Source organism: Culex pipiens, chromosome 1, assembly GCF_016801865.2.
Source record: "Culex pipiens pallens isolate TS chromosome 1, TS_CPP_V2, whole genome shotgun sequence".
Classification (NCBI taxonomy): domain Eukaryota; kingdom Metazoa; phylum Arthropoda; class Insecta; order Diptera; family Culicidae; genus Culex; species Culex pipiens.
In genome coordinates this window covers 105,681,754-105,708,565 of record NC_068937.1, presented here as the reverse complement: position 1 = coordinate 105,708,565, position 26,812 = coordinate 105,681,754, and the positions used below count along the sequence as shown (strand labels likewise).

Sequence of the window (26,812 nt, the reverse complement as noted above, 5' to 3'; positions counted from 1 at the left end):
AAAACCGCACACCGGGAAAATCCCAAAAACTCAATCGCGCTCACCTGACCGATTCGACCACCGACCGTCCCCTCCCGGGTCTCGTAACTGTTTCAAACAAAATTATGGCCTTTCAACCAATTGCATCGTCGCTCCACTTATGACGACGTTCAGCTTTGCGCGGCTCCATGCGGTGCGATGTGATGTATTGAATTAACCAATTTCTAAAATTCCATTTTTACTTATTTTTCTCTTTTTGTGTCTTCAACAGTTTTGACGCGCACCGATGACCGCATTGCAGAAACGCACCACCGCCCAAAATCTGCGCGCGATCATCTTTACGCGAGTTCGACACTGGCTGTGAAGAAATATTAAATCGCACGAGAGAGGAAGTGTGGCCCACCGGAGTGTAAACACAGTCGTCCGTCGTCGTCGGGGTTTTGTGGAAGGAAACAGAAATATAACGATACCGAACAACCTCCCGCGGGAAGCAAAACGGGCGCGCGCGGATGTGAACGGCCAAAAGTGGAGTTCGATCACCTCTGTTGCCACAGTCGGCGACAGAGCTTTTGGGGTGATAGTTTAGTTTCGTTTGGCTAAATTTAGGAAGATCAAGTGCACATCATAAGTTCACATCTGATTAATGTCATTAGGGAGAAAATTGTAAGATTGTGTTAAAAAGCCAGCGCAAATGAAGCGATATGTGTGGTGGCGAAGTGATGTTAAGTGCCACCAGTAATCATCGTAGTCGATTGTCAGTGAAAAGAATCGTAGAGGAACAGCTGCTGCTGGTTGTTGAAACGGTGCCATTCCGTTGAATTTCGAACAGTGTGTCGATTTGAAAGGGCGCGTAGAATGATGGAGCCACGCGGCGGCACGAGCAGCAGCAGCAGTGCGGCACTGTTTCGAGAAATCCACAAAAACACCTGGCTCCGGCGGTTGAACGGCGACGGCAAGCGACCATCTGTGCTGGCAAAGGTGAGAGTTTGCTCTTTGTTGCGCGAGTGTGGAAGCAGAGTGGGAGGCGAAATCCCGAATAGTTTAGCATTACCTTCTTTGTAGATTTGAGTTCTTTGCAATGAAATCTTAACACATTTGAAAGCAAAGATTTCCCAATATTTAGGATATCTCAAAACTTAAATCAACCAACGACTTCAAAATCTTGGCATGAGGTAGATATTTAACCGACAGCGCTGTGACGGCTGCCAATGATACAAACACGCGCGAGCCAATGATCTTAATATTTAAGTAATTGGTGAGAAGTTGTGGCCTGATGTGTTTGCTCACTCGCAACATCGTCCGTATACTCTAGTTAAACAAATGAGGAGGATTAAGAAATGCCTCCCACGGTTCTGTTGCGTTAGTTCGTCGTCGTGCCGATGTATTTATTAGCCGCGCGATGGATGAAACTGCAGATGCAATGCTTGGCAAAAGCAAATAGCTGATTGTAAATCGTGCCAGCTGCTTGCCGATGAAATTGTGTGTCAATAGTTAATTGGTAGGGGGAGGGGGGGCAGAATGGCCCGCCTAAGTAAAATGCGCCAAAAACCATAGAAAAACATGAAAACTTATGAATTCAGTGTAGTAGGCTTATGCTTTGGGATGTTCCCTTCAATGTTATATACTTGGTTGATGAAATTTTTTAGCTTAAAACTGTTTTTGAGCCACTTTAAAAAAAAAGTTTTTTCGACTACTTTTCTAGGGTGCGGGGCAGAATGGGCCACCCTGTGGGGCAGAATGGGCCACCTTAGAAAACAAGCCATTTTGTCTAATACAACGTTGAAGGGAGATAAGAAATGACTTAAGGTACCTTTCTAACATAGTTTCCTTGAAGTTAGACCACTGTAATAAAAATAGTCACTTATCAAAACAATTTTTTTTAAAATAGTGTTAATATGTTGAAAAAGGAGACTATTTTTACAAATAATCATCAAAACAACTAAAAAATCAACTAATTTTGCATTAAACGTGATTTGTGAAGCTACCAGAAGTGAAATAATCCATTTAGCTAAAATTTCGCAACTTTTGATTAGTTTTATAAGGCAGGAAAAGGGTGGTCCATTCTGCCCCCAAGTGGATTTTAATTTAACACTTCCACCACCAAGTCTCTAAATGATTTTAAGGTTCCGTTGTTGTTTGTATACCTTGGTAGTAACATCTAGTAACGTTATAAGCATTGAGCAAACTTTTTCAAACAATCCAACTTTTCAGAAAGCTTATTTAAGAACCTCGAAATAAGCAACATTTGCGTAGTTTTGTCAATAAATTTACATTTTTGCTCATAATTCGAAAAATACAATGGATTCGAACGTCGTTTTCGGTATGGTGAAGTTATTTGACGTCCTTTATAAGACCCTTGCCTTACAATTGGTCTAAATCCATTCTAAAGCCCAAAACCAAGGGTGGCCCATTCTGCCCCTCTGGTCCATTCTGCCCCCCCTGCCCCTATTGGTTTGTAATTGTTTTGGGTTTCTTTCAACCAAGTTTTTAAGAACATGCAAATTAATAAAAAACGACTGGCCACAAAAAGTAGTTTTTAACAAATTTCGTAATGTCTAAATGTAAGTTAACAACAAGAAACAATTGTAATTGCTCTCAGATGGCGGTTTCAGTCGAACTTTTCGAGGAATACCCTAGTTTTTTAACACAAAAAAAAAAGTTCAAACATAGATTTTTTTAAAGCAAACAAATGTACGGGTGTTCAATGCATTTTATTTTTGAATTCATTTTTGCAATAACCTTATCAATATACAGCAATTCCATTTGAAAAAAGCATAAACCAAAAAAAAAGTTCTCCGATCGGGCTCAACATTTTTTCTGGGGGACGGGGGTTCCTTAGCCGAAATAATTAGACCGGTGAAAACTTAAAATGACGTTTTAGAGGAGGGAAAAAACGAGATGCTCAAAGAGCCGGTTCACTAAAAAGAGCGAACGAACCATGGATCAGAAAAAAAGAGCCGCGGTTCTTTTTTTCAAACTCCAGTCTTTTGAAGAACCGTTCCAAGATGGAATGATTTTGAAAACTTGTGTCTATTTTTATGTTTATAAATATAATACATAGAATTTCCAACAGATTGTAGTCACAAATTTGTTTTTGTGGATTGAAAATACATTTCATACTTATCAATGCTTATCAAAAAATGTATTCCAAAATTGTCCAACCTAAATGGCGTCTAGGGCGTCGCGAAGCGCGACGCATATCTTTTTTGCCGGGGCAAATTTTTCGAAAAAATGCCAAACTTTGAAGGTCTGTACCAAGCTCCAGGGTGCTCCAAATTTCAGTGTTATATATAAAAGGATGCGCAAGGATCTGGCCTACACGCCAATGATGTTGAAAATAAACGCTTCAGTGGTCAAAATGCCTCAAAAAGTGACATTTTTGAAAAAAATCTTTTTTTGCGGGTAAAATCCCATTTAAAATTCAAATGCAAAGCGCCAGCTCCTGTTACGTCCAATCAAGCCTGTATTTTGGATTTGGGCTTAGTATGCCCACCGGAACAAACCCTTGAATGCCCGCCAAAAAGTCACTTTTTGTTACATCCTAATATATAGAGTACCCTGGGCCTTGTAAAGTCAAGGGGCATGATTTGATCCTAGTGCATTAGTTAAAATTTGGGTATACATTCTTTTTTATAAGCACTATGGACACCACTTCATGCTACGAGAACTCGCTTTGCCGCAGCCCCAGGGCTTAAGCGTCGACCGATAAGCTGTCTTCGTGAACTAGGTAGTTCTCCGATAGTGAAAATATCACAATTGCACAAGACACCGCTGCTTCTGTGACTTTTTCACTATCACAATGTGGGATTTAGGTGGGACTTAAGGATAGTACAATTGATTTGTTGCTTAGCATTAGCATTTAAAATAAATCTGTATCTTTTCCAAATCTATTTGATGATACATTTAGTTGCAATTGTTAAGTTAGAGTAATGCTGTCAATAAACATTGATTGATGTAGAATACTAGGCATTCTTTTATGTCAAACTGTCCATAGAGCTCGATCAATCAATAATGTAATGATATCGGACAAAATTCGTTGATCTGTTGAACTAACGGTTTTCGGATTATGGTTGTATCGACCATTGTTGCGAATCGAGGAACTACGGATCTTTTGACGTAAATGGTCATTTCTTTTTCAAATCTTTTTGTATATCAGTTCACAAATTTTTATTGTTTTTTGATAGAAGTAGTACTACAACAGTTAAAGGAACGTTTAGTTTTGAACATTAAGTTTAGAGGATTTTAGATTAAAATTTAGATTTTCAATCAAAAGTAGTTAGCAAATGAATATTTGGACTTAAATGAATAATTGAATAAGTTGGACTTATGAATAACACACAACTGTGCATTTATTCTAGAGTCAGATCCATACAGCGTCAGTGTTTATTTGGTCGAAGTGTACTAATTCATTGGCAGATCTGGTTCTAGTTGTAATGTACGACAAGACTACTGACGGACGTGACAGGACGAGGGCCCAGTTTAGAGGTTTCGACATCAACGATGTGCGGCTGGATCACCCTCCCAAAAAAAAAAAAAAAAAAAAATTCCAACAGAAGTCACAAATTTGTTTTTGTGGATTGAAAATACATTTCATACTTATCAATGCTTATCAAAAAATTAATTCCAAAATTGTCCAACCTAAATGGCGTCTAGGGCGTCGCGAAGCGCGACGCAAATCTTTTTTGCCGGGGCCAATTTTTCGAAAAAATGCCAAACTTTGAAGGTCTGTACCAAGCTCCAGGGTGCTCCAAATTTCAATGTTATATATAAAAGGATGCGCAAGGATCTGGCCTACACGCCAATGATGTTGAAAATAAACGCTTCAGTGGTCAAAATGCCTCAAAAAGTGACATTTTTGAAAAAATCTTTTTTTGCGGGTTAAATCCCATTTAAAATTCAAATGCAAAGCGCCAGCTCCTGATACGTCCAATCAAGCCTATATTTTGGATTTGGGCTTAGTATGCCCACCGGAACAAACCCTTGAATGCCCGCCAAAAAGTCACTTTTTGTTACATCCTAATATATAGAGTCTTTCAAAAAAGCGTTGATGCTCATATTTGATCACCACTTAAAAGTTTTCAAACTCATATTTTTCAGTTTCCTAGTTTTCTTCGAAATTCCAAAAGTGAATGATTTTCTAAACAAATTGAAAAAAAAAAAACACTTCATTGTACAACCGGTCGTAAATTAAAGTATTACTAAAATTTAAATCTGAACATTTCAAATTACTCAACTTAGAAAGTCTTACCAAAATATAAAAAATAGCCGACGAGATTTTGGGAAAAAACAGATCCTCTTTCCCGATTAAACTTTAACATTTCGATGCCTCTGTACTCTCTGGTACTAAGCTTGCAGGTTTTCTTATCTAGTTAGCATAAGAGAGCACAGAGGCATCGATTAATCGACTTTATCGATTTAATCAGAATGTTAAAAAAGAATTCGCATAATAATAATTCGCATTTCTAGAGTTTTTTTTTTAATAAGTGCTTTAAACATATGAAAGACAATAGTTTATAGGACCTTTTCAAAAAAAAAAATCTGGATTTGTTCAATTTTGGCAGAAATAAACGCAATTACGTAAAACTAAGAGCAAATTTCTCCAAAATTCTAGATTTAAGTTTGAGTCCCATTCAATTATTCGAACATTAAAGTTTGAGGGACTTATGGTTTCCAATAAAAACAACTTTAAAAATCGCATTATTTTTTTAAAATAGCCTTTTGGATTTGACAAAAATTTAAAAAGAGCGAAAGTGCCGTTCAAAAGAGTCGCTCTTTTTTTATGAGCGAACGAAAATGAGCGGCTCCTAAAAACGATCGGTTTTGTCCACCTGTATGACCCTTTCTGGACCAAAGAGCCCAAGTCTGAAAATATTTTCATCGGATTCCTCGGAAAACTTCACATAACATATCTAAAAATTGGAGGTGTCGATCCGTACGTTCCTAAGATATGATTTTTTTGAAAATAAACTGAGTTTTCGACGCGCCAAATCAACTTTTTTTTTACAAAAACTGTGATAACTTAAAAAATTTTGAGATGATCTTTACTTTTTTGGGTACCGGGGTAGCGTTTTTTAATTACGAAAATTTTGGTAAATAGGCTCTTCGTTCAAGCACGGTCAAAACGCCATTATAAGGACAAACGCCATCACCTTACTGAGGAAAGGCTTCAAAATCACTCGAAAAATGAACTTCTTAATTCGACCTCGTAGACCCACCTTCATGTATACCTATCGACTCAGAATCAAATTCTGAACAAATGTCTGTGCGTGTGTCTGGATGTGAGTCCGTGCACCGAAAAATATGCACTCGATTATCTCCGGACTAGCTGAACCGATTTGGACCGTTTTGGTCTCATTCGATTCGTCTTGGGGTCTCATAAGACCCTAGTTAATAACATAACGTTTAGTAAAGTACTTCAAAAGTTATGCTCAAAAAACGATTCTGGCTTAAGTTTGAAAGATTGTAAAAAGGGTGGTTTTTGTAAGAAAACCCGTCTGATAATACATTTTTAGAAAGGTATTTCAAAGACCTTTCTAATGAGCCCAAAAGATTGTAGATCTGATAACCCTATCAAAAGTTATGAGCACTTAAGTGTCATTTGTACACATTTTAGAGCCGGATCTCAAATATTTCGATGAAATTGTTGGCCGGGTCCATAATGCGACCCATTGTTAGATGGGTAATCAAAAGACCTTTCCAACGAGCCCAAAACATTGAAGATCAGATAATCCTATCAAAAGTTATAAGCACTTAAGTGCTACTTATCCACCTTTTTGAGGCCGGATCTCAGATATTTTGATGAAAACGTTGTCCGGATCTACCATGCGACCTATCTTTGGATGGACACTCAAGAGATCTTTCCAAAGAGTCCAAAACATTGAAAATCTGACAACCCTATCAAAAGTTATAAGTACTTAAGTGTTTTATTCCACTTTTTTTAGGCCGGATCTCAAATACTTTGATAAAGTAAGTGTTATTTATACACTTTTTTGAGGCTGTGTAGTGTATTCACTTTATGAATGTGAGGAAGGCACCAACCACCTAAAGGTGGATTAAGTTACGTTTTTTTAATGTTTGGCTGGTTTTCCGGATCTCAAATTATTAATCCTTGAAAGGCAAACTAATCACCTTTCATTTGCGTCCTAAGCAGCTCTAATCGGTTGCAATGGCACGGAGTGCTGCAACTTTCGATTCGCGGGTGCTTCCAAAGCTCTAGAATTGTCATCCTCTATTTGCTAGTTATTTTTCAAACTGAGCTGTAAAACTTATCTATAATTTGAAAAGACGCTCATTAACTGTAAAGAAATCACACTTCAAGCACAAAAAAATAGGAGAAACTATATTTATCTAACCCTAAATTTCTGCAGAAAAGAAAGATCGTATATAGTAGACTTCCCAAGAGGTAATAAACCCAGTGGGCACGGAGGCTATGGGGGAACCAAGTGTACAAATTAGTTCGGAATTCGGACCAAGAAGCAGAGATGCAACATGGCCTATAATGAGCTGTTGTCCGCGCGGGTTCGTCTCGGTTCCCCGGTTCCGAGAGTTTGAAATATTTTGTTGTGCGAACGGTCGCGCGAGTACCGTAATACGCGGAGCTGAGCTGCCACGGTGCACATGGGGTTAGTTCATGGTGCTATGCATAAATCATGTTTAGCCGGCATTGTTGGTCGTATTTATCTGCTTTTGTCGAGATTTTTTTTTTACTTTGGGGTTTACACGGCGAATCAAATGAGAGTGTGCCTGGCTGTATCTGCGAGTGGTGTGAAAAAGACAATTACACTTTAATAGTAGAAGCAAGCTTAGGGTGATCAGACTTTCAACTAGTTTGTTGTAACAATCTGTGACCTGCGTACAATTGAAATCAAAGGCAACAACAGTGTGATAATAACTAGACAAAAAAAGATCACCCTAAAAAGCTCTAAGACGTAGTACAAACAAAATTCCAACGACCGGTTCAACACAAAGTGTGTGACCTAGACAATTTGCTGTACTTCTTGCTGAATGAAAATTTCTTGCGAGCATAAGAAAGATCAAGCTGCAACATTAGTCTACAAAGCAGTTCGATGTAACGTACATGGTAGAAGAAATAAAACCTATTTTCAACAGATTATGTTTTGTAAACTATATTCACCTATAAGTTTTTGCGAAGGGTGTACACAGCAACCAAGGAAGCTGTTATCTTCTTATTCGATAAGCGTCAAACTTACGGACACAATCCTGCAAAAAAATGATTGTAAAAAAGACAAACTTTGATGCAAATTATTTTGTACCCAGTACTATGGGGGTCAATTCAAAAATTTTATTAAAAGTTCCTGTAGTTCAGGGTGACCACCAGATTTGGATTTTCAATTTCCCGGTTTTTTCCCGGTTTTCTCCCGAGGCCAAAAGGATTTTTTCCTAGTTTTAAATCAAATTACAATGTATTTTTATAGACTGACGTTAGTATCAAAATACTTTTTGAACGCATACACAACGTATACATTTGGTTCAATATTTTAATTTCTCAAGAAAGCTTTCAAAATTGAGTTCAAAAAGTAAGAAGCCGTTTTTAACAGTTTTTAGTCCAAATCCTTAATTTCCATAATGCTTGTGATTTTTCATCTCCATGCTCCACAATTTTTCTTAACTTAAAATCAATAAAAAATCGTTTTGTATTAAATTTAAGAATTACATAAATTATTACTGGAAACCAGGAAATAGCATTTACAATGTTGGGTATGAGTATGGGTAGAAAAGATTTGCAAAAGACAACAACATTTATGAAAATACTCTTCAGTTTTCTTTGAAAAGCTTTTGTAAATTGAAGAAGAATGATTCTTCCAGAGAAAAAGTGCCATATATTTTAACAATCGGTACCTTCAATTTGAGATTCTCAACCTTATTCTAAACTGGTACCCCCTGCCGTGTAAATCAAGTAGGCCCGGTACCCCCGTTGAGAATCGCTGCCTTAAAACAATTTTTGCTGATCGATTTAGTATCTTCGGCAAGGATTTAGGTATTGATGGGATGATTTCTAGAAAAAATGTAACTGTCCAAAAAACCCCTGTACTTCAACCCCTCATCGCGACTCCCAGATCGCGGAAACATAAACATAATTCTAGATACATCCTTTGTATGAGCCGTGACAAATTTATTGAAAAAAAGAAAAAAATAAACATGTTTGGATGTTTTTAAATTTTTGAGTCTGTAAGTTTTTTGAAAACTTTTTCTTACTCTTGTCAATTCCATAGTTATAAGTAATAATTTTTCGATTGAATTACGATGTAAAACACAGCTGAAAGGAACACCAAAACTCTGTTATATACCTAAATGAACTCATTGTAACTTGGATTATTCACAAATAAAACCGAATTGAATTGAATTGAATAAATTTTTGAGTAACACAGAATGGTAAAAAATCAATTTACTGTGCGGCGATTTTATGAACAACACAACCGAAACAGTCAAAATTTTATTTAAAATTTAAATTAAAAGAAAGATATTTTTTTCAAATGTTCTGAATTTGAACAAAATTTGATAGGCATTTAACTGTTTAAAGATACCAAAATAACTTTATAAAAATATCTTTAATACCAAATATTTCCAATATTTTAAAATAATACAAAAGTACTCAAATCTGATTTAAAAACACAAACACAAAGTTTCATAGCAATTTGTCCTTAATAATTCTTATAAAATACTACTGAAAACAGTTTTTTGAAATTCCACCAAATGTTTTACAGTAAAAATTGTAAACAGTCCGTCTCGATTATCCGAAGGTTTGAACAATAAAAAACAATTCGTATTTTTTTATTTTCTTACATTTAACATCAAATTCGAGTTCTGCGACTTAATTTTAGTCACTGTTGAATGGTTGATTGCCTATTAAATTGAAAAATGCATTTTTTCAATATTTCATTTCAGCCATTTTGGCCGCCATCTTGGATTTCATAATTCTAAATCATTTTAAAGTAGTTTAGGCTGATACAAATTTTATTTAAAGTTTTTGTCCCCCCCCCGGCCCCCCTTCAAAATAGGCCGGAAAAATCAGGGGGCAAAAAAAATGTTTTTTTAAACTACAAAATTATAATGAAAATTTAAGTGGAATCAACTGAAATCAATTTTAGATCCATTCACCTGCGTTCAGAATCATTTTTAGCATATTTGGGTTGATTTAAAAATCATTTAAATTTTTGAAAATTTTCGGTGTTAATTATTTTTTTTCGCAAAAATTTTTGTTTTCGTCAAATCTTACATTTTTTGAAAACTAATGATTGCCAAACAACTGAACTAGAGTAAAATGCATTTTAAAACACTTTTTTATGCAAATGTTGAAACTGTGGCTTTTTATTTCAATATTTATATTTTTATTTTTTTCCGAGGCCTTCGGATAATCGAGTCTGAACTGTATTCTTATTTTTAACGGCGCACATCAAGCTAAGCTTTTTGCACCAAGATTTTCGGTACGATAATTTTAGTATCTTCGAAATTATGGGAACTATCGGTTATTTATTCCCTAAAGTTACTGTCTACAAAAAAATAAAGCTGATTTTGACTCTTTTTACAATCATATTGTTGAAGGGTTAAATCCGTAAGTTTGACAATGTTGGAATAAAAAGACAACAACTTCCTTGGCTGCTGTGCACCCTTAAGTTGATATTGAAATACATAATAAAATAAAAATAAATTGTTTATTGTGTTTATGAAATTCAATACTTATTGAAATAAGACTTCAAAAATCATAGCGCTGAGTAAATTTTCTATTGACACGCGAACTTGATCGGTAAAATTGCAGCTTATCAAACATTTGTTTTTTAAACCGGGTCCAGTGGTGTAGTGGTAATCGTAGTTGCTTCTCCCCCCTCGTGAAAGAAATATATCATGGATACTCAACAGAACCAAAAAAACAACCAAAGCCTAGTAGCTTGAGTCTATTACACAAATTTAAACATTATTTTCCCGAATTCTTCATTAAGAAAAACTAGAATAATATTCTGATAGAGAAAAGTATACGTTGAAGTCATTTAAGAGGAATTTGTCGAATTTTAACTAAACTTAAAATATTTTCCCGGTTGGTTAGTGGAATTCCCGAGTTTTTCCCGGTTTTCTCCCGGTGGAATAAATTCCCGGTTTTCCCGGTTTTTTCCCGAGGTGGCCACCCTGCTGTAGTTTTAAAGATAAAATTGAATAAATTGAATTGATAAATTGAAAAAGCTCGTTAGTGCGCCATTTGATTAAAAATACACATTTTGATTTATATTCTTGATAGTTTACCATCACTTTCATAAATAACTAATTTATTTTCCGTATTTTGTTTGAACCATGATTTATTGAAAGTGTCTCATCAGTATAAAAATGTTGAGTAATTCAGTTACACATCAGTGATTGTTCCGATTTCAAAGCTAATTTCCTGCTTTTAGCTGATAGTTCGTCCTTAGTGTCAATCATTTTAAGCTTTTCAGTTTTTAATTTCTACAATCCGGAGCGCATTGCTAAATTGCAACCCACTAAATCTTACACCACGCGCGACCACCTTTTAGGCATGGTTCGTTTGACGACTGCTCGGCTTAACCTCCGCCACGCGGCGCATGCAGGCAAGACACACTCCTCCTCGCCAGGCTCTATCAATCCATCAGAAGGTTTCGAAAAAGTCGCTTTCATTTTCTACGTCGGTGAAGTACGGCGGTCGGAGCCGTTTGGGTTGGTATTTCTCCTGACCTTCAGAGCCTCCACCACCCGACACCGTTGTGTATATGCTCTGGCTGGACGAGTTTTCTGGGCATGGTTACCTACCCCGGCTGTTCAATGTAGGAGAGACCCTTATACTGCTGCACTGCCGACCGTTGTGTCGTCGGTAGACAGCTGCTCTATACCTCTAAACAACGCAATATAATGGGCTGGCTGAACTATACGCGGCATCTTGCTGCACTTGCAGGTGTACCGTATCATAAGGTAACTTTCACATTTTTGCATGTTACAAGGATGTCAAGGAGTTTATTAACTCCATGTCCAAGACTACCAAAATATGATAAAACAAAACAAGTGACTCCAGTTTACGGTATCCGTGGCTGTGTAGTTCAAGTGAGTTAGTACACAGACTGACTGATGTCGTGTCAGCAGTGGAGCTAACTGGTTATGGGTATATCGGTCGACTGATTCTCAATCTGCTCACAGCAGCGCAGCAAATTTATCATGTTATTCGGCTGTGTGAATTTATGGCGAATTTGTCCAAGGTCTCCGCCGTCTTTATGTCAACAAGACCAAGTCACCAAACCGGCCAGCTGGCTCACCTTAATGCTATGCACGCATACACCGAGTTCGTCGTCTGCCATTGTTGTATAGCTTGTGGTCGTCCCTGCTTAATGGTCGTTTTACGGTCCAAAGCTCTCCTAGACCTATGGAGAGCGTGTAAGTAGATCTAGCATGGAAATGCTACGCGTGCCGAGCTAGGCACGTTCCAAAATTTGTCTGTGTGCTTTGCACACGTGAGATGCACATTTGCCAATTTGTAATTGTAAATGCAGAGCAAAACAAAAGGTGGAGTGAGCATCTGTTTTAAATTAATAAATTATTTCGTGCTCTCTGCACTAGTGTAGCAACAAACAATAAATTTGAATTATTTTAGAGTTTGAAAGAAACCAATAAAATGAAAACTTAACAATTCATCAAAAAACGTAAAAAAATCTCTTCAAAAAACGTTTCACTGAGAAATCACTTAGACAGAAATTCAAGTGTCGAGGATTTTTTTAATTTTTATTGAAATCAAACCACTTTTGACGCTATATAAAAACTAGACTCGTATTAAGTTGCAAAATTGTCCCTTGTATGTCCCTAATCACCCCAGTGAGCAGTTTATTACTCTTGTCTGCAATCCTTTTGCTGAACAACACACAATTGTTCGTAAAACTATTGATTCCGTGAATGAAAATACTTGGTGGGACAATTATTAGTAACTAATAAAGTGGGATGGTTGTTTTGTATAGACAAATGTCCATTCTGTGCAGTGTCACGAAGTTTGGTTGAATTTGGCTATCGGGGTCCCGAGTTACAATTGATATTGTACCAGTAGTCGGGCAGGTACGTGTGTCAAACGCGTTCTGACAAAATTCCCTTTGGCTAGTTGTCGCACTTGCAGCTTTTTTCAGGGTGTGTTAAGATAGCACGATCAGCACGAAACTTCTTTCATATGAAAAGTGACAACAAGGTTCGGAGTTTCTCCCGTTTTTGTTGAATATCTCAAGATTGAAATTGAATTTGGGGATCTTTGTGGCGTCCTTAACCTTCCTACGGAATCGGGTGAAAGACAATGGTATGAGAAATTGGACGAATTTTCCGGTAAAAATATTCACGAGACTGAAAAATCAAGTCTGTCATATAGAAATGGCCAAAAACAAGTTTTTCTTTGGCCACTTTTTGATACGATGCTACGGCTTCGAGATACAGTTATTTTTAAATTACGAAATACAAAAATATTTGAAAAGCAATCGCCCTTCTCAAAAGTCATTTTTGAGTTCAACTGGTTCCATATACACAAAAATGGCTTATATAAGCCTAGGATAACATGTCTACAAAGTTTCATTGATATCGAAGAGGGTCGGGTACAAAAGTATCCGAAAAATTCCTGATTTGAGCTGGAATTGCTCTAACAATTGAAAAACATAAAGATTTTGTGCTCCAAGTTACGGTTTCACGGTGCTCAAAATACCGTTATTATGAAAAAAAAAAAAAATGCAAACGGAGATTTAAGTGTCTATCGATTCCTTACACCATAACGCATCTTTGAGCAAAAAATGGAAACATTCGCTGATGTAGTTTTCGAGATACAGCCCTTTTAAGATGTTTCATCCGATTTTCAATAAGAAAACTAAAACAAATTATACAATTTGAGCATTTCAAAGAATATGCATTTCAAGACAATGATGGGTTTTGCTTCATATGACTGTCAAGTATCTGTGGGCAAATTTTCGGAAGGTTTGCTGATGTAGTTCTCGAGATACAGCCATTTTAAAATGTTATATCCGACTTTTTCTAAGAAACTATAAAATAAAAAAACGAGATAAGAGTAGCTTTCGGATAGGTTACTTTAAATCTTGTATTTAATTCAAGTTAGGTAGTTACCCGGTTCCGTAAAGCGATATTTTTTTCGTAATTCAATTTAAAGTGTTTGCTCCATCGTACCTATGATCGTACTTATTACGTATACACGGCGTTTTCGGGCAAAAAAGCAAAAAAATAAAACGCGCGCAATCGATTATATCGGGACCGGCATATTCACAGCATTTTTTTCCTTATACCCCCGCGTTATTATAATTATCGCTCGTTTCATGATCTCTTCTGCTGTGCTCGATAAGGGAAAACAACAAAAAAGAGAGAGAGAAAAAAAAACACGGACTGAAATCGAGTCAAACGAAAGAGAATTTCAATCATAATAGTAATTACGAAAACGCACCCACGTGGTGGTTCGTAGAGAGGAGCTGCCTGCAAGTGAAAACATGTGCAGCACATTTGTCGAACAAGTTTAAAATTGTTTTTGGATGTTGTGATGTTTTAGATACACGCAACAACATTGCTTTTGTTACTTTCGTTATTCACATAATATACTAGAACAAATGCTAATTATTCCTTTATCTCCCTCTCTTTCAGAAGGCGGACCGTTACTGGGTCGTGTTCTGCGTCCACGATGACTGCGAGGCGTTTCTCGAGGGTTATCTGGACCCGCGGCAGGCTCCGTCGCACAGTCCGGAGTGGTCCCTGTCGCTGCAGACCGTTCAGCATGTCTCGCACGCCCTGGTGTCCGTCGAGCAGGAGTTTGAATTTGTGATAACGCTGAGCACCGAGGTGGCCCGCTTCAACGCCAACACTTGGGAGTGCATGCAGGAATGGGTGGAATCCCTTCGCTCGAAACTCCGGGAAATGAAATTGCTCTCTCCGAAGGAGAATCTCTACTCCAAGTTACCGGAGATAAAACCGCCGTTGGCACCGACGAGAGATCCGACCTCTCCCCTGCCGGCCACACCACCCGTTCCAGCGGCCATCGTTCCTGGAATAGAACGGATTCAACCGCTATCAAATTTGGCCTCCTCCCAGCATCACACACCTCCCGCAACAGCTATGGTCACAACGGCAACAACAGCTGTGCCAACGACGGCAACTCCGACAGCAAGTGCGTCTAATGCGACACCGCTGACGACCACCACCAACTCTAGCGGTCCCCAGGTGGCCATGTCGAACACCTCCACTCAGAACTTAATGAACCTGCTTACCAACCCGCTGCAAGCTGTCAGCAGCATAAACAATCAGCACATCAGTAGTCAGTATCTCTTCGACGCCATATCACTCGCATCGGATCTGTCCGACTCGGGCAGTTTGGACGATTACTCAAACGACCTCATCAAGCGGTTCATATCGAGCAGTAGTCCGCTGTCATCACCGCCACCAACGTCCGCCAACGGGGGTCCTTCCGGAAGTGGGTCGAATCTGCCCAAACCTCAGAAGTTGACGACCAAGGAGAACGGCTTCAACCACTCCAATGGGGCAGCTTCGTCCGCGTCATCTTCGTTGGCCACGACCTTCGTTACCAACGTGTTGGCCGATCCGGGGACAACGTCCCTGAAGCGTTCCACCAGTGACAAAAAAGTGTTGGTCGATGTCAGAGCGGATAGCAGCAGCGGTAGTAGCAATAGCAGCAGCAGCAACAGCAGCAGTAGCAGTGGGAGTGATGAAGATGGTGAGTTTTCAATTCCAACAACGATTTAATTAAGTTCAATTAAGATCAAGAATGTTATAAATATTAAACGAGAGAAACCGAGTCTACGTTGAGCGGGGAGAAATTTTTATGCCGTGTTTTTATTGGCGAAGAATGGCAAAATTGGATGATTCATGCGGATTGAAGGTTAGCAATTCTTGTGAAACTGATATTTAAACAATCCGGAAGTTTTGCCAATATCATTGCTGTGAGATACTCAAGGCTCGTGACTCAAACATCGTTTTTTGCTGAGAAAGTAACCCAAATACATCGCCCCCCCAAATTAGTCAGCCACCTAGGTTTTTCTGCATTCCAGATGTTCAATAATTTCTGTTTGCTTGTGTGATTCAGAACATTAGACATACAATTATCGCAGTGTCACAAACGGATGTTATTCCCAATATTGCTTGAAAATCCATCAATTTCCATTACAACAACCAGCCCACAATGGCATGAAATATTCAAATTTTACACACACTGCATTGTTCCGCAGCGTTGGTGCAATAATTGTACAGAAAACTCGCTTCAAGTCAGTTTACCAACTACAGCAACACTTGACGCGACTTTCAACAATAGTCCAGCAGTGTTAAGGGGGGGTGATGTCGCACACGAAGGACAAATGCCCGGTGACGACAAGTGCTCGCGTACAAATTTATGACTGTTTAATGAGACGGATGGACACGGGCATAAATCTCGCAGCCCCCAAGCACAAGCGGCTTAGGATAACGGCTTTTGAATTGCTGCAAGCTTAACTGTGGTGTGAATGAATGTCGCCTCTTTCTCTCGTTCGTTTGTTTCGCGTACAAATTGCTTCTGGGCTGGCTGTGGTCGCAGAACATAGTCTATTCATTCATGTGGATATAATTGTGTGCGGGAGACCGCAATGACTCCCCCAAGCAGCGAATGGATGTGAATATGTTGTGCCGGTATTGTTGGTAAATTTGCAACTAAGTAAAACAATGTTCGATGGTTATTCTCTGTTAAATACCATTTTTCAAATTGTAGGTATTTCAAAGCAATTTGTCACAGGCTGAATGAATTCAAATTTTCGGAATTTGTGATGTTTTACCGTTTTATTTTTATTTATTTATTCAAATAATTGCACTCAAATTGTTATTGGCACTTAACAAGGTTGATTTCACTGTTTTTATCTAATTAGGAACGGCCTTATTATTAAAAAAAATTCAACCTGAGTTTGACAATACTAGCAAAACAATACAAAAGGGCCGTTGTGGGTTTATAAACAAAGAGTGTGCCCTGATAACGCTAGAGGATGTTTACATCTTGCACTCTTTGTTTACAAACACGCAACGACTGTTTTGCATTGTTTTCCTCGAACAGTTTTTTTTTGCAAAAAAAAACTTAATTTCAAAATTAAAGCTTGATTTTCGAAATTTCGAAGCTAAATGCCTACAGTTATGCTTGTATCAAATAATAGCAAAACATCAATGAAGTTATGAAAATATGTTTTTCCCTAAGTTTTACGTCCTTTATCGATCCGTGCTTCCCAAAAAAATATATTTTTTTTATTATTGGATAGTCATTATTTGATTGGAAATGCGTAATTAGGCGTTATTCAGTGTTTTCTGAATAGCTTTAGTCATATTTTTTTGCCTGCAGATTTTTGGGGAAATTTTGAATGGAGAGGGGCAAAAACTTAAAATAATATTTTCAAAGGCCTTAACAAGCTTTAAACAAATACATTTAAATTCTGAAAACTTGATAAATCAAAAATCAACTTGAATAAGCTAGATATTAGAAGATAATTTACATGAATTCTTAGATATTGTATTTATTGCATTAGAATACATTAAGACATCACAGACGTTAAAGCGGCCAGGCCTGCTGCGTCAAGTTTACCGCAGAGATGATTCGTTGAAATGAGTCGAGTTCGAGTACGGAGTTTTCATACAAAAACAAATTTTGTGTGATAAAGGTCATGAATTGAAATTTTGGAGAATGAAATATGCGAAGGCGCTGTTTTAAAAGGCTGATTAAAGAAAGCTTCCCATAAAAATCCCCATTCTGACGTTCAACCTGTGGCAGAACGAGACTCTTGAATTTGTCATACAATCGAATAAATCACAGCTGGAACGATATTACCCCAAGTTGATTAGATCTTCCCGTGATGTGAGTCACCGATATCCTTTTAAAGCAAACCACTTTAATCTTTTTTGCATGCTTTTGCAAAAGTTCGACGCCCACCCGTCGTCGTCGTTCAGGTTGCAATCACAGCTGCGGGCGAGGTCCCCTTGTTAAAGCCTCTACTCCATATACCGTGTGGACCGACCGACAGCGCACACGGAACGACCGGGCATAAAGAACGCTCAAACGACGAAAAACTTTCAATTTCACCACTTTCCTGCTAGCGTTTTTTTTCTGTTGTTGCCCCACACCCCCGTGCGACTGACTGGTTCTCTCTCACTCAACGAGTGTTGCCTGCCTAGTATGTTATATTAAATTTGATTCAATAATTTCGTGTGTTTCCCCCTTCCCACCCCTACCCCCTTGTGCTTTCGTGTTCAATTTCAGCTGACGCCAGCAGCAGTAGCAACACCAGCACCACGAGCAGCAACCGAAGTCGAGGGAGCACTTCCAACGGTCCTGCTACTGGAGGGTTGCTGGAGAGCTGTGCCAATGAATCATCGTTATTATCAGCAGCGGTAGCAACCTCTCAGTCCTCGCCGCTGGAGAATACGAACGGGTCGTCCCCCAAAACTAGGTGAGTGTGCGGGGATTAGCCAGCAAGCTGGATAGAGTGGTAATGATAGGGTTTTTGATGTTTTAATCTTTTTCGTTTCTTGTATCATTACTTGTTTGTCAGTTTCAAATTTACTATTTTTCCTTTTTTGATCCGGTTTCTAAAAATACTCAAGTTGCTCAATTAACATCTAATTCAATTAATCAAGCAAAAATTCCAAATGATACAAATTATGTATACTACTTTTGGAATTATATGAACGCTTGTTCACATTTTTGTGATCCGATTTTTCTCCGTGTACCCGCAAGCGCCAGGTGAACAATTCGTTCATTTTTTACTCCGACACTCTGTACAGCCACTTAGCATAGACGCCATTGTTTGCATCTTTCACGAATTTTAAATGACATTTTCTGAAATTTGCTTCTGTAAAAATCCTTTGGAAAAGTTGTTCCTGGAACACAAACATAGTTAAAGAAACATGAAAAAAGTTTTAACAGAAATTAGTTACTTTTGTCATAAATTTCAATCGTTTCACTGTCATGTGCCACCCTAACAAAAAAAATGCTCTTCCATATGAGACTCTATGCATGACAAATTATACTGTGTTGCGTTTAAATAGAGTCTGGCACAGCAGCGCGAAAGAGTATAGATAAAAACACAAGCAGAATAAAGATACAGCAAAAAAGCAGTCTCGCAACAGCCCCAACCGGAATACCGCCAGAAGTAGTTTCAAAATTGGATTTCCGGGCCCAGCCTCTAGCAGACGTGTTCGCATCATACCCACATGGTATGATGTGAAGTTTCTGCTGCGCCATGAGTGTCATTTAGCAATATGAATATTAATATTTGCATTCTTATTTGCAGAAATGGACATCGTAACGATACCAAAAAGACTCGTCGGAAATCACCACACAAGTCGAGCGAATCGTCTGCAAATGTCACCATCATCCAAGTTTCGAATGGGACCACGGAAACGCCCAACGCATCCCCGTCGAAATCCGTGCTGTGTTCTCCGAAGGTAAAGCACCGTGTGACGACGGCCAAGACGAAACTTTCGAACAATAATAATAACATCATTGACGACCTGAGCAATGACAACTACAAAAGTAACGTGCAAATAATTCCGTCCAACATTGAGTACGATCATCATCCGCTGCTTCCAGACCAGGAGCCTTCGATTATCGCGTCCATCAACGACCGACAGATCACCACCGTAACTGTACCCAATTTGGTCAACGGAAGCAATGCCAGCGGTGGAAGTAACGTCATAATAACCACAGCGTCGATTCCGGCGGTACAGTCCACCGTCATTGCCACGGTGGCGACCTCTTCGACGCCAATCAAGTCAGACAGCAGCAACTTTGGCGTTACCCAGATTGCGGTAAACTCTTGTGATAGACCCAAAACGCCTCCCCATCAGCAGCATCAACACTATGAGCAAGTGTTTTTGCTTTCGTCGCCCATCCAGGTGGGAAACCTGGACCAACCGATGAGTTTGCAGTCGCCACCGACGTCCTCGGGCAGTTCCGTGGCCTCCAAGCTGAACAAGAGCAAGGTCATGCTACTTAGCAAACAGCAACGTTCATCTAGTCATTCCGAAATTCAATTGAATCGAGTCAAAAACCTCCGCAACGGACAAGGAAACAAGGAAAATCAGTCGGAAGATCAGGCTCCTCAAACGAACGGACAGTCCAGTGGGTCAAGTGCGAAGGTAGGGATTCTTTCGTCGGCGAGTAGTCCGGCAGTTCCCGCCACCCATGTGAGTCCTTCAAAACGTGCCGCTGTGGACAAGAACATTTACACGCCGCAACCTCAGCGGCCAATGCTGCAGCGAGGACTAACCGAAATGGTGATCAGCAGATCAACTAACGCGGTTGTGACCAGTGGGCGGGACCTCGCTGCCCGAGGGCGTCAGGCAGCCGCCGTGAACCACTCGGCTGAGAAAGTTCGCAACGAAGTCAACGAACAGCGCCGCCGGAGTTCGTCCACGTCCGATGCCCAGCCCGAGACGTCCGGGAATCCGGTAATGCGGGTACGGCAAAACGGAGCGTTAGCTTCCCGACTGCAGTCCCCTCCGCAACCGTTTCGACCACATCACCAACTTATCAGCCAGCTGGATCCCGGAGGAGCTCCGAGCAACCGAAAGATGACACTGCGGGAGCAACAGGTTATGCAGCTGCGTCGGGAAATGATGCACCCGGGTGGGGTCCGGTTGCAGCTGCGTCGCAAGGACTGCGTCAACTCGATCGGGCTGGTGGACGCGTTCGGCGCCGTTTGGGTTGCCGGCTGGAAGCAGAAGGAACATCCGGTGCTGTACAACGCGCTCCACATCGGCGACCAGCTGATATCGGTCGCCGGAGTGGCCATCACCAGTGCGGCAGAGGCGCACAAAACGATTCGTGGCGCGCCGGGACTGTTTGTAAGTCGGGTTGATTTCAAGTCGCGACTTGGCAGACGATAACCGATGTATTTTTTTTAACAGGTGGAATTGATCATCCGGAGGGTTCCCTTCGGTCGAGTTTACGCCATTCGACGCGAGCTGGACGGACAGTGCTTGGGACTGATTCGGGACGGCAACACGTCCACCATTGTGGACGTGGTGCCCAACAGCTTGGCCGCCAGGCACGGTTTGCCGCCAAAGGTTTGTCTTCCCTCTCAAGCTAAAAAAAATCTTCAAATTTTTAACACACCCGCTTCGCAGGCTAAATCGTGCGACGGCCTCTCGCTGACGTTCTGGGTCCTGACGGAAATCAACGGACGCCCGCTAAACTTGTTCTTCAAGGAGAACGAAATTCGTGACCGGTTGAACGCCGTTGGCCGGGACATTTCGATTTTGGTAAGGGTTCTTCAAAAACTGTTTTGATCGATTCAAATTTTACTCTCCTTCAATTTGATCCCGCCAGGTTCAACCCGCTGATTTGGTAACGAAACTGAAGAAGCAACTGAAATCGCTCCGTGGCCACAAAGACTTTATTGTGCAATAGAGATGTGTGCGGGTGTAAAAACAAACAGAAAACAGTGATTGCAAAACGATGTTGATAGTATTTATTACACACATTCCATACGCCGGCGCGTGAACGCGGAGTTCTGAACCTATAATGTCTAGCGTGTGATATTTTTGGTCGTGTCGAACGAGATATATAGGAAAAAAAAGTATTGTTTTAGACGCATATATTTTCTCCGGATTATGTGCAACCTGGCAGCGTGCGAAGAATTTAGCAACAATTTTAGACAAAACGAATTATTTCAAAATTATATCGATTTTATCGGCCCGTGAACTCTCAAATAGGAATGATTTTTAGGCACATTAACTAATTACAATACAAATCAAAGAAACTCGAAAGGCTGTACTAGTAAACGGTGAATATACATAGATTCTAATAAGCAAGTACTGATCACTTTGGATGGATTCAACCAGCGTCGTTTCCAAGGTAAGTGCAAAATTTACTACTTTCCTATCAATAGTCGCTGTAAAAAATTGTCGAAAAAACTATACGTACTATGTGGAGCCAACCATCATACATATATCAAATCTGGCGAAAGTATTTTGTGACAAACGAGTAGAAATAATATTCAATTTTCAATGCATAAGTAACAAAACACACCCCTAGAGCAACCCATATTTTTATACTAGATCATTTTACGAACAACGTTTAGAGGAAAACTAGCCACAGATAGCCGGATACATCTCAAACAAAATCACACTTATTGTGAGCGCGTAGAATTTTTTTAGAGAAATTTCTTCTTAAAAGTCTGTACTGAATATAAACTAAACTCTTCTGACTCATTACACCAGGCACGTTTTATGTGATATGAATTTGAAAGAAGGCCCCTGCGCGTTATGCGCAAATCGTTCCGACGATGGACTTTTCCGTGGATTGGCGCCAGATGCGGTAGTTGAAATCGGTTGTGTTGAGCTTGGAGTAGATCCAAATCGGAAGCCGGTTCGAGATGACCCACAGGACACTGTCGTTGTCGATCTGAAAAAAAAAAAAAATGTTTGCTTTCAAAAACTGATCTTAACATTTCGTAACCCATCAATTCTCACATCAGCACAAGCTACAGTCAATATTTGGGCTGATGAGAGAGTACTGTAATTTAGTTTAAAATTTTTCTTGATAAAAAATAAAAATAATAGTCATGAATTGAATTTGTCAACGAAGGTTAATCCGTACGAAAGATAATTGTATTACCTTATCCCTTCTTTTTTTTTTTTTTGATTTGCATGAAACATTGTCCATGCACTCCCTATGTCAAAAGAAGCAATTGATTGAGCATCATTGATTTTTCCATACAAGCCTTCAGAAAATTTTGGGGGCTGGTCTTGCAGAATGGGTATATTGGGTATATAAATGTATGAAATTCTGTATCGTGAGAAGTGATTTTCTGATCGATTTGCATTTCCCAAAGTTGTAGGTTATGATTGTGACTTTTCAGAAAAAAAGGTACACGGAAAAAACCTCATTGTTTTTATTTAAGGTTTTTATGTTCTCAAATTACGTTTATTTTTTCTTATTTTTGACATCTTTTGAGCCATATTGCGTGATGGAGCATGATCTGGTTTATGAGATATGAATTTGAGAAACAAAAAATATATTTAAAATCATTTTTAAAGCAAAATTAAATTTGCATTCGAAAAGTAGTTCATTTTTTTTTAGTGTACCGTTTCCAAGTTATAGCTACTTTAAGTCCGTTTTTTTTATTGGTTCTACCCCATTCCCCAGAATCCCGTTCCCCAGAATGATCCATTCTCCAGAAACTCATTTCCCAGAATGACCCATTCCCCAGAAAAGTTAGTTTTTAATATAAATGTACTTTAATCAAAAAGAGATCAGTTTTTAAGTCAAATTTCGCCTTTATTGTGATAACTGCTCTCTTGACTTGTGATAATTGCTGACAAAAGTTAAATTTTCCCTTTAAAGTTGACTTTTGCCTTCTTTAAAGAAGGGACAACTCTCTTGACTTGTGATAACTGCAGCATACTGACACAGGTTAAATTTTCCTTTAGCAGTTATTCCTTGTAAAGAGAGTTTTCCCTTCTTTAAAGTAGGCAAAATTCAACTTAAAGGGAAATTTCAACTTTTGTGTGCAGTTATGACAGTCAAGATAGTTTTCCCTTCTTTACAGAAGAGAAATGTCAACTTTAAAGGGAAAATTAAACTTTTATTTAACCCTCTACAACCCAACCCCGCCTTTAGACGGGCTTTGATTTAAAAAATCGCCAAAAATCAATTTTTCAATCAATTTTTGATCTTTAAGAAGCATTGGAAAGAAGAACTTGTACTTGTTTAATGTGACTTTTCCAATGTTTTAAAAAATGTCATTATTTTAGGGGTCAACTTTGGTTTCGTATATTTCAAGTAAAAAGAAGTATGCAGTAATTTTTGTAGTGTCCCAGACTATGCTTCAGCGCATTTTTACAGGTTTTACAGGTTAAATGATAATGGTGCCATTTTATAGCAAAAAAAAGTGAAAAACAAGCAAAAAATTGAAAAAGTTACTGTAAAAACATTAGTAAATTAGGCAGGCAAAATGTAATGATAGGAGGTGGTAGAATAGGTCAAACTCTACCAAAACAAACATAAACTAAACAAGATAAATGCAAATTAAAATACTAAAAATGGATCAAGCAAAACATAAAACAAGAGAAGTCAAGTTTTTCATAGAGCAAAAGAAGGACACAAGAAAAATAAAAAATTTCGAAAAAAAAATTTGGGCAGTAGACGGTTAAAGCGATTCTAACATTAAAATAATGTTGAAAATTTAATATCATTCTGTCAATCGACCAATATGCGTCATTATACCAAACTAAGTTATGCTGCCGGGAACCGTGGTGTAGGGGTAAGCGTGATTGCCTCTCACCCAGTCGGCCTGGGTCCGATCCCAGACGGTCCCGGTGGCATTTTTCGAGACGAGATTTGTCTGATCACGCCTTCCGTCGGACAGGGAAGTAAATGTTGGCCCCGGTCTTACCTAGAGGTTAGGTCGTTAGCTCAGTCCAGGTGTAGGAGTCGTCTCCCTGGGTCCTGTCTCGGTGGAGTCGCTGGTATGCAGTTGGACTAACAATCCAAAGGTCGTCAGTTCGAATCCCGGGGTGGATGGAAGCTAAGGTGTAAAAAGAGGTTTGCAATTGCCTCAACAATCAAGCCTTCGAACACCTAGTTTCGAGTAGGAATCTCGCAATCGAGAACGTCAAGGCAATGCTGTAAAGCGAATAATTTGATTTTTTTGATGTTATGCTAAACGGCGTTATGAAAAATGGGAAACATAACATGTTTTTCAAGGTCCTAAATATTTCTGGGGAATGAGTCATTCTGGGGAATGGGATAGAATCGTTTTGCTTAAGACACCTAATCGAAGAAAAAAAATCCCTTCTCAAGATACAGTGTTTCATACTTTACGTACCCATTTTGTATGGCCAGCCTTCAAAATTGTATGGAGACTCGCATGAAAAAAAAAAACAAATGATGCAAATTGACTTCTTTTGACATAAAAAATACATGGACAAAGTTTCATCCAAATCAAAAAATGAAAATTTAAAAATCGCGGAAAAATTGCGAAATCCTAGAGATGACTCCTTAGACTTCTACCTCATATTTTCGGCAAATTTTGGGTTCAGTCAGTCGTACTTCTTTGCAATGTGCGAACAGAAAGAATTGCAAGGCCGGGCAATTCTTGTATAATTTTATCTCTTACCGTCAAATCCGCTGGATAAATCATATTCTCATTGTCCATGTGCACAATCCCATGGTTTTCGGCGTGAAATTCCTGCGCACTGTTCCAGCATCCAATCGCATTCCGGTTTACTTCAGCGTAAAACAAGACTCCCGTTTTCTCATCAAACGCGTGACTCGAACTTTGTGTATTCGGACCTCTCGATCCCAAGTGCCTAAAACGCTCCGCATAATGATCCTCGCCAGATCGCGCTAAAGTTTCATTCTTGAGCACACTATTCGGCACAACAATTTCGCTGATCGCCGCCATCGCGTGCAAATAAACGGGACGATCTCCGGTGTCCTTGTCCAGGGCTCCCACAGCCAACGAGAACAGTCCGTCGTTCCACACAAACTGCTGTCCGGCGATGTTAAACCGTCCGTACCGTGGTTCGAACGAGAAAAAGTTATGCTTGAAGCGCCACATCCGGTCCTCGGCAAACCCGTACACGTACAGCCCTTGCCACTGGTAGTCTGCAATGTACGCGTAAGCCTCGTCGCACTTGCCCGGTTCGACGTCGATCTCCAGGTTCGGCATTCCGTAACCAAACTCCACGATCTCCTTGGGAATCTCGAACCGACGCACCCGACGGTTTGTGTTCAAATTGATGACCCAAAGCGCTGGCCGCTGGACCTGGCGCCGATTTCCCGGATACTCAAGGTAGCCGGTGTCCACGAACCAAAGACGATCGCATTTGTCAACCTTTGTTCGATACACTGAAATGATTCGCTTCGGGTCGGCCGAGTAATCTTGCTAGGGGGATGATTTGAGGTTAACCTCTGTTATCTCACATTGAGTTCTACCAGTCTTACGTGCAAGGTATTCGTCAAAAAGTCCGGATAGCCCAATAGAGGCGGGTTGTTCACCCCCGTAACCTTTCCCATGTTGATCACGTTAAGCGTTGCGGGAATTCCGGATCGTCTTCGGGGGATTGTAACAAACAGACGACCTTTGTGGTGACTGACACCCATCGGGAGATTTCCGTAAGCGTTGAACGTTTCATTGTACTGCGTTGTAGACTGCTGAGCCTCGAACAAAATTTCGTTGTGCTCTTTACGGAAAAAAAAACTCGATTAATCTCAAATTTGAAAAGCTTATGTCTAAAGTTTACTAACCAGAACTAACAGCGGAACTTAACTGATCCCATTGGTAGACGAGTTCCAGCTCTTCAGCGATGCACCAAAATCTAACCAACAGTAGCACATTTAAAATAATCTTCATAAGCCCCATGGCTCTCTGATCCTTTCAAACGGATGTCTGAACTGGTCAATTGCACGAAAGGAACTGAGTCCCGAGAAATTCGCTTTATTCGAATGAAGATTTGCCCTCTGGGTGACGTTCACTATCAGAAAGCTTTATTTTTTGGTTGTTTATAGAAAATTCGCGCTTGCAAACTTTAATCGCACCAGACTTGTTGAATTTCTCAAATGATGATAACAGTAAAGACCACATGGATTGGTAAAAACGTAGAAATCAGCTGGAAGCGGAAAAAAATCTGTTCGCAAAATAGTTCACGAGCGTTCATGAAATTTAGAATAACGAACAAAATGTTCAGATTGCATGGTACGTTTTTCAAAAACGTTCGAACACTTTGTTCGTGGTTCCAAATATCATGAACGCTTGTTCACGATTATGGGAACTCATTTATTTCCGTGTATGAAAAATCATATATCATGACCCCAACATTGCCA

General features: G+C 39.5%; 2 protein-coding genes across 3 annotated transcripts in view; one reads left to right on the top strand and one right to left on the bottom strand.

Annotated features, from left to right (window-relative positions):
- LOC120426682 (mucin-19) overlaps positions 1 to 21,544 on the top strand; it is a 31,216-nt gene extending 9,672 nt beyond the window's left edge. For both annotated transcript variants that reach the window (XM_052706246.1, XM_039591457.1), the window contains exons 2-8: positions 251 to 957; positions 14,605 to 15,688; positions 18,239 to 18,428; positions 19,272 to 20,826; positions 20,890 to 21,048; positions 21,109 to 21,243; positions 21,311 to 21,544. In XM_052706246.1, the coding sequence (XP_052562206.1) occupies positions 835 to 957; positions 14,605 to 15,688; positions 18,239 to 18,428; positions 19,272 to 20,826; positions 20,890 to 21,048; positions 21,109 to 21,243; positions 21,311 to 21,391 (3,327 nt within the window). In that variant the 5' untranslated portion in view covers positions 251 to 834 and the 3' untranslated portion in view covers positions 21,392 to 21,544. The remainder of the gene's footprint in view (positions 1 to 250; positions 958 to 14,604; positions 15,689 to 18,238; positions 18,429 to 19,271; positions 20,827 to 20,889; positions 21,049 to 21,108; positions 21,244 to 21,310) is intronic.
- Positions 21,545 to 21,561: 17 nt separating this feature from the next.
- LOC120426684 (L-dopachrome tautomerase yellow-f2-like) lies at positions 21,562 to 26,806 on the bottom strand. The gene is made up of 4 exons (XM_039591458.2): positions 26,237 to 26,806; positions 25,934 to 26,172; positions 25,104 to 25,874; positions 21,562 to 22,387 (listed from the first exon to the last, which is right to left on the bottom strand). The coding sequence occupies exons 1-4, from the start codon at positions 26,349 to 26,351 to the stop codon at positions 22,247 to 22,249; spliced, it is 1,266 nt and encodes a 421-aa protein (XP_039447392.1). The 5' UTR covers positions 26,352 to 26,806; the 3' UTR covers positions 21,562 to 22,246.
- Between the last annotated feature and the right edge of the window lie 6 nt (positions 26,807 to 26,812).

What these genes read in the sequence shown, in the direction of transcription:
- LOC120426684 (XM_039591458.2), bottom strand. Translation starts at nt 26,351, where the DNA reads ATGGGGCTTATGAAGATTATTTTAAATGTGCTACTGTTGGTTAGATTT. An exon ending in AAGTTCCGCTGTTAGTTCTG is followed by an intron (nt 26,173 to 26,236) that starts GTTAGTAAACTT and finishes TTTTCCGTAAAG; the next exon opens with AGCACAACGAAATTTTGTTC. An exon ending in TTTATCCAGCGGATTTGACG is followed by an intron (nt 22,388 to 25,103) that starts GTAAGAGATAAA and finishes TTTTTTTTTCAG; the next exon opens with ATCGACAACGACAGTGTCCT.